Source organism: Camelina sativa, unplaced genomic scaffold (assembly GCF_000633955.1).
Source record: "Camelina sativa cultivar DH55 unplaced genomic scaffold, Cs unpScaffold00578, whole genome shotgun sequence".
Classification (NCBI taxonomy): domain Eukaryota; kingdom Viridiplantae; phylum Streptophyta; class Magnoliopsida; order Brassicales; family Brassicaceae; genus Camelina; species Camelina sativa.
In genome coordinates, this window is record NW_010921738.1 from 1 (window position 1) to 11967 (window position 11967).

The 11967-nt window shown below is 33.0% G+C and overlaps 2 protein-coding genes across 3 annotated transcripts; both read left to right on the forward strand.

The window, feature by feature from the left end:
• Positions 1-51: 51 nt before the first annotated feature.
• LOC104773570 lies at positions 52-3052 on the forward strand. The gene is made up of 4 exons (XM_010498212.1): positions 52-446; positions 536-1194; positions 1321-2373; positions 2475-3052. The coding sequence occupies exons 1-4, from the start codon at positions 52-54 to the stop codon at positions 3050-3052; spliced, it is 2685 nt and encodes an 894-aa protein (XP_010496514.1).
• A 4036-nt stretch (positions 3053-7088) lies between these two features.
• Positions 7089-9288, forward strand: LOC104773562 (F-box protein At1g11270-like). Of its 2 annotated transcripts, none has more exons than XM_010498198.1 (2): positions 7089-7256; positions 7914-9288. In XM_010498198.1, the coding sequence occupies exon 2, from the start codon at positions 8009-8011 to the stop codon at positions 9188-9190; it is 1182 nt and encodes a 393-aa protein (XP_010496500.1). In that variant the 5' UTR covers positions 7089-7256; positions 7914-8008; the 3' UTR covers positions 9191-9288. The 2 variants fall into 2 exon arrangements, with proteins under 2 accessions (XP_010496500.1, XP_010496501.1); XM_010498199.2 differs by having other exon boundaries at positions 7105-7256; positions 7956-9288.
• The last annotated feature ends 2679 nt before the right edge of the window (positions 9289-11967 follow it).

Genomic DNA, 11967 nt, shown 5'->3' on the forward strand with positions numbered 1-11967 from the left:
TACGAAGTTGTCAAAGAATGTATGATTCATGGTCCCTGTGGAAGTGCAAATATGAACTCTCCCTGTATGGTTGGAGGAAAATGTTCAAAGTTCTATCCTAAGGAGTTTGTTGATACAACAAACTTAGACAGAGATGGATATCCAATTTATAGGAGGAGGGATGATGGTCGTTTTATAGAGAAGAATGGTTTCAAGTGCGACAATACATATGTCGTCCCATACAACAGAAAACTTTCTCTAAAGTACCGAGCTCACATTAACGTGGAATGGTGTAACCAAACTGGATCGGTCAAGTACTTATTTAAGTATGTGCACAAAGGTCAAGATCGTGTTACTGTATCTGTTGAGGCAGGTCAAGAAGAGGATGAAACAGAGTATACCTCCGACGGTGTCAATATTAACTCATCCAAAAAAAAGGATGATGTTCAAGATTTCTTTGACTGCAGGTTTATCTATCTAAAACATGTTTAAATAGTTCTATAAGATGATACCCCGTCAAATGAATTGAATGATATGAAATTTTTCCATTTTGCAGATATGTTTCCGCATGTGAAGCTTTCTGGAGGACGAATCAGTATCCTATACACTATAGAACAACACCTGTTGTCAAACTTACATTTCATGAGGAAGGAAAGCAACCTGTTTTCTACAAAGATGGCGACAAGCCAACTACCGTATTAAATCGCCCAACTCTTGATCACACGATGTTTACCGCTTGGTTTGAGTTGTGTCTAAGGGATGAGGAAGCAAGAAAGCTTACATATGAACAGATTCCAAATAAATACATCTATGATAAAAAGGAGAAAGAGTTTCGTCCGAGAGGTAGAACTGGTTTCTCTATTGGGCGAATCAATTATGTGCCACATAATTTAGAAGATTCATACCATCTTCGAATTCTCATAAACAGCAAAAAAGGTCCTACCAGTTTCAACGACATTAAAACTGTCAAAGGTGTTCTTTATAAAACCTATAAAGAGGCATGCTTCGCTCTAGGTTTGCTAGATGATGACAAAGAGTATATTGAAGGCATAAAGGAAGCTAATTTTTGGTGTTCATCAAAGTTTTGTCGTAGACTTTTTGTGATAATGCTTATATCTGAAAGTTTAACTTCTCCTAAAACTGTATGGGAAGAAACATGGAAAATCCTTTCAGAAGATATTGAGAGAAAAGAAAAACAGAGGAGACAACGTCCAGGTATATTTTTACTTCTATATCCACCAATAATTTGACTATATATTATTTATTAAATATATGATAGCTTATTTTCATTTCTCTAACCATATGAGTAAATATTGTTTTCGTTAGACTTTTGTTTGTCAGACACGGAAAAAAAGAAATTGCTACTAAGAGAGTTACAGAAGCTAATGAAAAGAAATGGATGTTCATTGCAAAAATACAAGCTTATGCCACACATATCTCTTGAAGATGTAACATTGCCTAATCAGTTGATACTGGATGAACTCAACTACAACCGTGAGGATTTAGCAAAGAAACATGATGGTTGGAAAAAGATGCTAACAGAAGAACAGAAGAAGATCTATGATGAGATAATGGAAGCTGTAATCAATGACAAAGGTGGTGTATTTTTTTTATATGGATTTGGAGGAACAGGGAAAACATTTTTGTGGAAAGTATTGTCTGCAGCAATAAGATCAAACGGTCATATTGTTCTCAATTCGGCATCTAGCGGTATTGCCTCTCTACTACTGGAAGGAGGAAGAACAGCTCACTCTAGGTTTGCCCTTCCTTTAAATCCAAATGAAACTTCTACTTGCAACATGTCAAGGAGCTCAGAACTTGGTGCGTTGGTTAAAGAAGCAAAGTTAATCATATGGGATGAAGCTCCAATGATGAGTAAATACTGCTTTGAGACATTAGACAGAAGCTTGAAAGATATTATGAGGAGTAAAGAAGACAAATTGTTCGGAGGAAAAGTTGTCCTTTTTGGAGGTGATTTCAGACAAATTCTTCCCGTTATTGTTGGCGCAGGAAGGGAAGCGATTGTCAATGCATCATTAAACTCTTCATACTTATGGAATCAGTGCAAAGTTTTAAGATTGACAAAGAATATGAGGTTGCTTCAAGACATTGGTAAACAAGAGGCCAGCGAGATAGAAGAGTTTTCTAAATGGATACTCGCAGTTGGAGAAGGAAAAATTAATGAGCCTAATGATGGTGTGTGTGAAATAGATATCCCACAAGAGTTACTTATTCCAGAGGGTTCCTCTCCGTTAGAGTCAATCATTGAAGCTGTTTACGGAAAGAACTTTGCCACTCAAAAAGATCCTAAATTTTTCCAAGAACGAGCTATTCTTTGCCCTACGAATGAAGATGTCAATTCTATCAATGATGTCATGTTATCAAGTCTAAACGGTTAGTTCATCTTTATTCGTCCTTTAGTTATTGTTAGTAATCATACACACTTAATTCATCAAATTATTTTATTTAGATTTTGTTTTTTCTTATTTTTACAGCTGAAGAAAGAATTTATCTAAGTTCTGATTCAATTGACCCTCAAGATAAACGTGCTCTGAAAAATAAAGTTTACTCACCAGATTTTCTAAATACCATTAAGGTTTCGGGTATACCTTATCATAGGCTTCGTTTGAAAATAGGTTGTCCGATTATGTTAATGAGAAATATTGATCCGCATGGTGGTTTAATGAATGGTACAAGACTGCAGATCACCCAAATGGCGGACCATGTTTTGCAAGCTCGGATTTTAACTGGTACGCGAGTTGGTAAGATAGTTCTCATCCCTAGGATGTTGATATCACCATCAGATACTAGGTTGCCTTTCAAAATGCGCCGAAGACAGTTCCCAGTGTCAGTTGCTTTTGCAATGACTATCAATAAGAGTCAAGGTCAATCTCTGGAAAATGTTGGTATATACTTGCCTAGACCCGTTTTCTCCCATGGTCAGTTATATGTAGCAATGTCAAGAGTTAAATCAAAGTCTGGATTGAAGATGTTGATAACAGATGCTGAGGGAAAACCTCAAACAAAGACCACCAATGTTGTTTTTAAAGAAGTTTTCCAAAATCTTCACTAGGAAATGGAATGGTACTTACTCCCTAAATTCTAGGTATATTATAATTTCGTTTTATTAATATATATGTTACTAACTCTATATTTATTCTAATTTGCCCTACAGAGAAAATACAACACATGGTTGAATGGGTTAATGACGGAATATGGTACTTTCATGACTATATGAGTCATTTCTACTCTTACTATTATTTTTATTTTATTTTATTATTGTTTACTTTGGATATTAAACATTCATAAACACAAATTATTATTATTGTTTAGAATCTTAAAACACAAACCAACAAAACTATAGTCCGATATTGCTTTCTGCGTAATCCATTACGAACCTACTATCCGATATTGTCCAATATATACCCTCTAACATATCTACTATTCAATATACTCTTTGTCTGTCTGATTTTGTAAGCAGCTATATTATGCAAAGTATGAGATTATATAAAGCGACTGAATTAGTTTATTACCGATTACGTTTTTATTTTAACTTCGATAATAAGATAGATTACCTAACTCAGATAAGAAAAAGGTTAAAAAAATTTAATCCCGTGCTGTAGCACGGGTTATCCCTAATATAATTATAATTTTGGTTTACTTCGTATTTCACATCATTGGTATAATTAATAAATAGTAGATTCAATCGCAGTTATTTCTTTGGATTTTAAACTTTTGAATAAATAATTATAATTTATTTACATTAAACACTTTTTGGGGATTTTACCGTTTCCTTTAATCTTCTTCTTTTTATCCCGATTTTGATTCTGAAAATTTAAGGTTTTTAAATCCTGATTTGGGGTTTTCGAATTCGTTAACCAAGAATCGCTATATTTATTAATGTGGGTTTTTAAATTTCTCTTCTTAGATAAAAATGTCGGCAGGAGCACGAGTGGTTCGGTTTCACATATTATGCCCTTCCCAAAATCTTTTCAACTTGTTTGGTCCAAGACACAGCAACATCGAAAGGATAAGGAGAGTCTCCTCTGCTCAAGTCTCCCATACTCCTCGTACCGGATTCCATATAGTGTTTGTGACGGCATCAGAAAGACTCACGGCTCTCTACCCAAGCACGTTCGTTGCTGCCGTCCGTCTACTCCCCTCTTGCATCAAGCCTTATATCGGAGGTGTGACTGTTACAGATCTCGTGGAAGAGCAAAGATTCGATGTTAATTGGGTTGATCCAAATGGGCATTTGAGGTTCGAGCACCATCCTCTCTAGGTTCTAAGCTCAAATGAAATCAAAGTCCATAATATAAATAAAAAATGAAAAGAATTATATAATATGGTAAACAATCGAATTATATGATGTGGTAAACAACCGAACCATTCGTTAACAACTGAACCAAATTTCAACAAAACTTGAAGAGTAGTAAACAACTGAATTTAACATAATCCAAATTTTGTGCAAACCAAGCCTTCGAGTTGCCATTTTTTTGTATTTTTACTCTCTATCTCCTAAATATCTCCTAAAAATACAGATTAATCTAAAGAGATTGAAAATAATATGTAAACACAATAATTATATCATTTTTTTAAAGTTAAAATGGACTTGGATAAAAAATTTTACAACATTAACGGTGATTATATTGCATTATTTTTGATTTTGCAGGATTAATTTCTATTTTCTGGAGGTGGAAAGTAAAATTGAAACATTAGCTTTCTAAAATAATTGAGCGGAGTTCAGGCCAAGGTATTGGCGAGCAAGAAGGGCAAAGAAGAAATCATCTGCCTATCACATTCATCCCTAGGATGTTAATTCACATTACTGTATTTCAATTCACTTTTATGGTGATTTCCAACATGGTATCAAATCCAAAAGTATTCTAACTTGTCTTGAAATAATCATTTAGACTAAATAATGTAGTAGTTAATCGTGAAAAACTTTTCAAAACTAAAATTTGGAAATCAGAATAATTCATAGCCGAAAACACATTTAAAAGTAGACTAAAACTAAGTTATGATGTATTCATTATTCAGTGATTTACGTTTGAGAATGGGTTTCTTCATCAATAGGGTAAACTAGTTAAAAACGACCAACCCTTTTTTTTACTGCATGTCATTTTGTTTTGTTAATTCTAACATATTTAAAAAATTTTACGGGTATGACAAAAAAAAAATGTCATTATTATTATTTTTTTCTTTTTGTCATTTGTGAGAAATTCGTAATATTTTTGTTTGAGATTTTTTTTGGAATTTAATTAATTTATAGGATAACGTTAAAATCATTCGATAGAGATTAGAGAGATACAAAAGTGTTAAATTTCCATATCCTTAGATCGACTTGATTCAAAGTCTAACAAAGCCAAAAACCTAAGATTTTCCATATCCATATACAAAAGTGTAAAACTTCCATATCCTCAGAGCTCGTGTACGTGTATATGAAGCCCTCGGAGGTCCTCGTCTGCATTTGATCATCAAATTAGAGAGAGAACGAGAAGAAGACAATGTTGTTGAAAAGACATCGCTCGAGTGAAAACCAAACAGCAAAAAGACATCGTCGCTCCGGTGAGGCATTGCTGCTACCACTCCATGTTGTAGAGCTCATCCTCGAGAGGCTTCCTGTGAAATCTCTCCTAAGATTCAAGTCTGTGTCCAACAAGTGGAAATCGACAATCGAGTCCCGGTATTTCCAAGACCAATGGTTTCTCCGTCGTAAGCAATCACGAGGTCCAGATGTCCTTTGCGTATCCATTGGTGCTGATTATAATAATCTATATAATAATAATGGTTATTATGAAGCAGCTCCAGGGGATAGAGTTTTGTTGGGGTCTTCCGTAGTTTCTAAGGTCAGGCTCCCTATTTCAAACAGGTTTCTCTACTAAGAAGAAGAGTTGAAAGAGAAAGTTTTACAAGGAGATTATGAATAACTCCTATGTATAAGATTATTGTTCGGAAGATTGTATGAAAAAGAAGATTCGAGCTTTAAGTTCAAATAAATGGAAAAGGAATCTTCTATATGAAAAAGGTGGAAATGACTTGAAGTCCAATGACCCGAGAGAATATATGATGATCATATGTATTTTATATACTAAAACTCTGTTTATAATAGTTTAGAAAAGATGATATATATGATCATAATGCATAACCTGAAGATGATGCTTTCAAGGGGAGATATAAGATCATGTGCATGGTTGTACTCTTTTTTCCTTATCATGGTTTTTATCCTATTGGATTTTTCCATGAAAGCTTTTTAACGAGACAACAAAAGAACACGCAAAAGATAAATGTCTAGAGAGGAATATTATGATTCCAATGGTGAAAGACTATCATCTTCAAAGTCTTTGACATATATTGATGAGATTGTGAGAAACAAAGATAATGATAAAGATGAGTCAATTGCGAGACCCATGACCAAGCGAAGAATGGCGATACACGTTTACTACATATTCGTTCAAGTGAAGATTTGGCGAACCATTTACCAAGGCGTTTCCAACCACTACTTTTAAAGAAGCTACTTCATCATATTGGATCGGTCATCTCGAAGATTTCAAGTGATGTATTCAAGAGGGGGAGTAAAAGCATGCTGCACTCTTTTTCCCTTAACCATGGTTTTTCCCACTGGGTTTTTCTGGTAAGGTTTTTAACGAGGCAGCCTTTCACATGCGCATTTGGTACTTCATTTTTATAATGGTCATCCAAGGGGGAGTGTTATGAATATATTGTATTGTATGGATGCCCATTATCGGCCCATTAGTAGATCTGGTGTATAACCTAAAACCCTAAAGTTGTATCACTATATATATGTTTTATCCCTTGGAATAGATTAATAATACAAGAGAATAATTCCTTAAACCTCTTGTTATAACACTCTCAACATTAATATTATTATTGATAACCTGGGAGATCGGGTTATCGGTTGGGTCGGGTCTGGTTACTTCGGGTTTCCGGTTATTTTGGAAACTGAAAATTTGTTCGAAGATAACCGAAATCAATTTCGGGTCGGGTCAGTTAATTCAGATTTTTTTTGATACAAACGGGCCATAAATTATATGGGCCAAGAAACCCATTAATATATATTTTTTAAAAAATTAAAACCTAATTCTGTTGTGTTGTACGATGAAGACATGTTTTGTTGGAGCCGCGGTTGTCTTCTGTCTCAACCTCTCTCACCAGCTACGAGCAGTTAAGAGTTCCGATCGAAGGAGAAGAAGAAGAGTTCGGTCAACCGTTCGGTAACCCTGAGGAGAAACGATTTGATGCGATCATTTCATGAGGTACGCTCACTGTTTTCTTTTTTTTTTTTTTTTTTTTTTTTTTTTTTTTTTTTTTTTTTTTTTTTTTNAATTTGGATAAATCCGTAATATTTTTGGTTTGAGATTTTTTTTGGATACAAAAGTGTTAAATTTCCATACCCTTAAACCGACTTGACTTTTAGTATTTGATTAAAGATATATATTCACTATTCAGTGATTTACGCTTGAGAATGGGTTTCTTGATGAGGTTCTGGCTGTTTTTTGTAGTTGAACTCTTCATCAATAGGGTAAACTAGTTAAAAGAGACGACCAATCTTCTTCAAGTAAATAATTCAACTTTCAATCCTTTTTTACTGCATGTCATTTTGTTTTGTTAATTGTAACATATTTTGAAAATTTTACGGGTATGACGAAAAAATTGTAACATATTTTGATTTTTTTCTTTTTCTTTTTTTCTAATTGTCATTTGTGGTTTTAATTTGGATAAATCTCTAATAATTTTGTTTTAGATTCTTTTTGGGATTTAATTAATTTATAAGATAACAGTTAGAAAGAAGCCCTCGATAGAGAGAGAGATACAAAAGTGTTAAATTTCCATATCCTTAGACCGACTTGACTTGACGTTTTTCCTTTTTCCTTTTTGTTTGTTTGTTTGTTTGTTTGTTGCGATTCCTAAAGCTTGATTCGGATGCTCAGCTCGTGTGTATATATTATATGAAGGCCTCGGAGGAGGTCCTCGTCTGTATTTGATCAAATTAGAGAGAAGAAGACAAATGTTGTTGAAAAGACATCGCTCGAGTGATGAAAACAAAACAGTAAAAAGACATCGTCGCTCCAGTGAGGCATTGCTGCTACCACTCCATGTTGTAGAGCTCATCCTCGAGAGGCTTCCTGTGAAATCTCTCGTAAGATTCAAGTCTGTATCCAACAAGTGGAAATCGACAATCGAGTCCCAGTATTTCCAAGACCAATGGTTTCTCCGTCGTAAGCAATCACGAGGTCCAGATGTCCTTTGCGTAGCAATTGGTGATGATTATTATAATAATATTAATCAAGGTTATTATGAAGCAGCTCCAAGGGATACAGTTTTGTTGGGGTCTTCCGTAGTTTCTAAGGTCAGGCTCCCTATTACAAACATGATGCTCTGCCATGGTAGTTGTGACGGTCTTCTATGCAGTTACTGTTCTTTCACTCCTTGTGTCGTGATCAATCCCGCCACGAGATGGCAACAAAGTTTTCCTCTTTCCAACTACCAACAGCTCTGCATCGACATGGTCGACAAAAATCAGTATGACTTCCCAATGCCTAAGCTTGGATTTGGCAAAGACAAGTTTAGGGGCACTTACAAGCCGGTATGGTTGTATAATTCATCCAAATTTGGACTAGAAAACGTTACAACTTGTGAAGTTTTCGATTTTAGCAAAAACGCTTGGAGGTACGTTGTCCCTGCTTCTCCTTATAAGATAAATGATGTCAGTTTTCCTGTGCACTTAGATGGGTCACTTTACTGGCTCACCCTTTGCGAAGAAACCAAGGTGTTATCTTTCGATCTTCACACTGAAACTTTTCAAGTCATCTGTAAAGCCCCCTTCCCTCGCTCAAGTGAACGTTTCAGGTCTCGTAACTACATCATGTGCATCCTCGACAATCGCTTGTGCGTATCCGAGAAGAAGGGGACAACCCAAGTTATATGGTCGTTAGATTCTTCAGGCGGCAACAAGACATGGAAGAAACTGTGTTCGATAGATTACGCAAAAACTTTGTTTGGGGTGAAACCCATCCTCCCGTTGGCACCAATTGAATTTCTTGACGAGAAAAAGTTATTGCTTCAAGATAGTGGTTCCTTGGTGATGCATGATCTCCATACCAAATCTTATGATTCACTCTTAGAACCTGAACCCATTGAATATCCTGTTTCTTATTTTCAAAGTTTATTTTCTGTTTCATCAAACTAATCACCTTGTTTTATTTGGCTACTACTTTTGTACCCACGTAATTTATTAAAAACATTTTCTGCATTTGAATTTAACAATGGTTTTGTTTTAGGCTTCTAGTTGTCGATTTTTCTTAGGTTTCTGGCTTTGTTAATGCATGGTGTACGAGAGGGTTGGAATATGAAATGAAAAAATGGTATAAGAAACGGTTCAAGAGAGACAAGTCAAAGTGACTTCACTGATATGGATGGAGTATGTGTAAATTCATTAAGGAATTGAAAGAGACGAAAAGACGTGTCACTGATGTTCAAAACCTTCACACACTCGAACTACATAAATAAATATCAGAAAAAAACTGTTAGTTTCTTTAAATGTTAGCACGTCACCGCTTTTTCTTCACACACTCGAAGAGATACATTAGCTCAAAATTATGTCAAGAACAACAGCTCAAGGTAGATGATCTCAGATTAAATGTTCAACCTTCACACACTCGAAGAAGAAAGCAAAACAGAGTAGTGGATTTATTTTATTCAGATCCAAACCTAGCTAGCTCCAGTCCTGACATATCTTCGGTTTTAAACATCAAACCATTATATATTTCAGTTACATGTTAGCTGGAAAACAAACATCAACCGTGGAAGAAATGGATTCACCAAGTAAATGATGTCAAGACAACTATTTTCATAGCCTTCTTGATATGATGGAGACATCCGGTGAGATTTATAAAGCTCTAAAGAAACACTTGTACGTAGTATATGTTTTTTCTTAAGAAAGTCTTTATATAGATTGAAACACTTGTTTTAGCTGAATTATTCATAGAAGCAAGTATCTTATCCAATGGAGATACAAGTACAACACATGTGAAGTTCTCTTGTTATTACTTTATTAGACGTTACGTTGATGCATACAATATTGATAGCCTTCAACTAATTTAAAATCTAAAAGTCTAGGCGAGGAACTTTTAATATATGAATTATGTAGGATCTTAGGTCATCCAAACCAAATTTGGGAATAGACTCCATAAAGACAAATTAAAAACAGAAGATACCCATTACCTTACTTTGAATGATTAAGCTAAGATAGTAGTCTTTAAAAATGATAAGATATATTCATACATATTATCGGATCAGAACTAAATTTCTGGATATATATAATTTAATTTTACCTAGTTTTTTCTTTTTAGCTCCGTTAATTTTATCTAGTGTATAGTGTTGTATACTAGTATAAATTTAAGACCCCATATTTATTTATTATGGTGATATATGCTGATTCATTTTTCTGTATAGTGTTGTATACTGTATAGTGTTGTATACTAGTATAAATTTAAGACCCCATATTTATTTATTATGGTGATATATGCTGATTCATTTTTCTCCAACGATTCTGTGACACATTAATCTTAAATTAGCATCTGTAACTCTTTTTTACATAATTCTTTAAAATAATTGGGATAAAGTTCCTACTAATCTAAAGGTGGAGTATAAACAGGTAAATAATTCATAAATGATGATGATATAGTTTTATTTATCACTAGATTAAGACCCGGTGCTAGAGCACAGATTGAAATTCATTTTATTTATATTGTAATTTTTCTATCAAATATAATTTATGTAATTGTTTTTAAAAAAAAATTGGATAAAATATTATGCAATAAAATCATATGCTAAATATGATGATTTAAAAAAGATACTTATTTTTAAGTTTTATATTGCTAATGATTCTAGATAAGTATCCATGCTATAACACTAAATTTTATTTTATACAAAATTTTGTATATTTTCTATTTTAAAATAAAATTTTAATATGTTGTATTAGTTTATGTACATGAAGTTATTTCAACAATGTATGTTCTACATCATAACTTGAATGTCATTATAAGACATAATTTTGAAATTTTGGAGTGTTTATTGTTTCTAACTTTTCTATCAAGTTTCAATATTTTAAAAATATTTCAAAATAAATTATTTAAATTTTATTATATTATATAAAATTATAAAATTTAACAAAAAAGTATAAAATTGAATTTAAATATTCAAATTTTGACCCGTTACTTAGTAAATTTTTTAATTCAGTGATATTATTTTTAAAGAAAAATATTACTTAAACTTGAATATTTTATAGATTGAATCATTTAAATTTGTTTTTAAAAATTCAACTTATAGTATATCTGGAAATAAAACTATTTTTTATTATAATAAATAATATGATAATTTATTTGTTTCACAAAATAGACTCATATATAAAAATGAGAGGTGAAGTATAATGATAATTAACAAATTAATATGTTAAATTAGATATCAAAAGATTTTATTTGATGAATAATTTAATAAAGGAAATTAATATGGTAATTTAGATACTATCAAATGATTCTTTAGAATATTTTCTTTAAGATTTTTGGAAACAAATTGCTCTAGTAATAAAATCTTCTGAAAATAAATTAAGGTTGCACCCACTATTTAATTTAGGGGCATTCTCAAAAATACCCCTTTTTCCATACTCCTTTTTAAAAATACCCCTTCATGTTGACCATTTTTAAAACTACCCCTCTTTATATACAAAATGACCAAATTACCCTTTTTGAGTGACAGCAAGAATGTACAGTCATCAAAATCGAAAATATTTTCCCGCCAAAAAAGTTTCCCGCCAAAAATTTTTTTTTCCCGCCAAAAATCGAAAAATTTTCCCGAAAAAAAAAAATTTTCCCGCCAAAAAAAAAATTCCCGCCAAAGTCGAAAATTTTTCCCGCCAAAAATATTAAAATTTATACCTTTTAAAAACATTGTAAACGCTTTTAAAAA

Bases quoted from the DNA above. Each gene is read 5' to 3' on its own strand.
- LOC104773570 (XM_010498212.1), top strand. From the start codon at position 52: ATGAACTCTCCCTGTATGGTTGGAGGAAAATGTTCAAAGTTCTATCCT. The intron at 447-535 runs GTTTATCTATCT...TCCATTTTGCAG, and splicing joins CAAGATTTCTTTGACTGCAG to ATATGTTTCCGCATGTGAAG. The intron at 2,374-2,474 runs GTTAGTTCATCT...TTATTTTTACAG, and splicing joins CATGTTATCAAGTCTAAACG to CTGAAGAAAGAATTTATCTA.
- LOC104773562 (XM_010498198.1), top strand. From the start codon at position 8,009: ATGTTGTTGAAAAGACATCGCTCGAGTGATGAAAACAAAACAGTAAAA.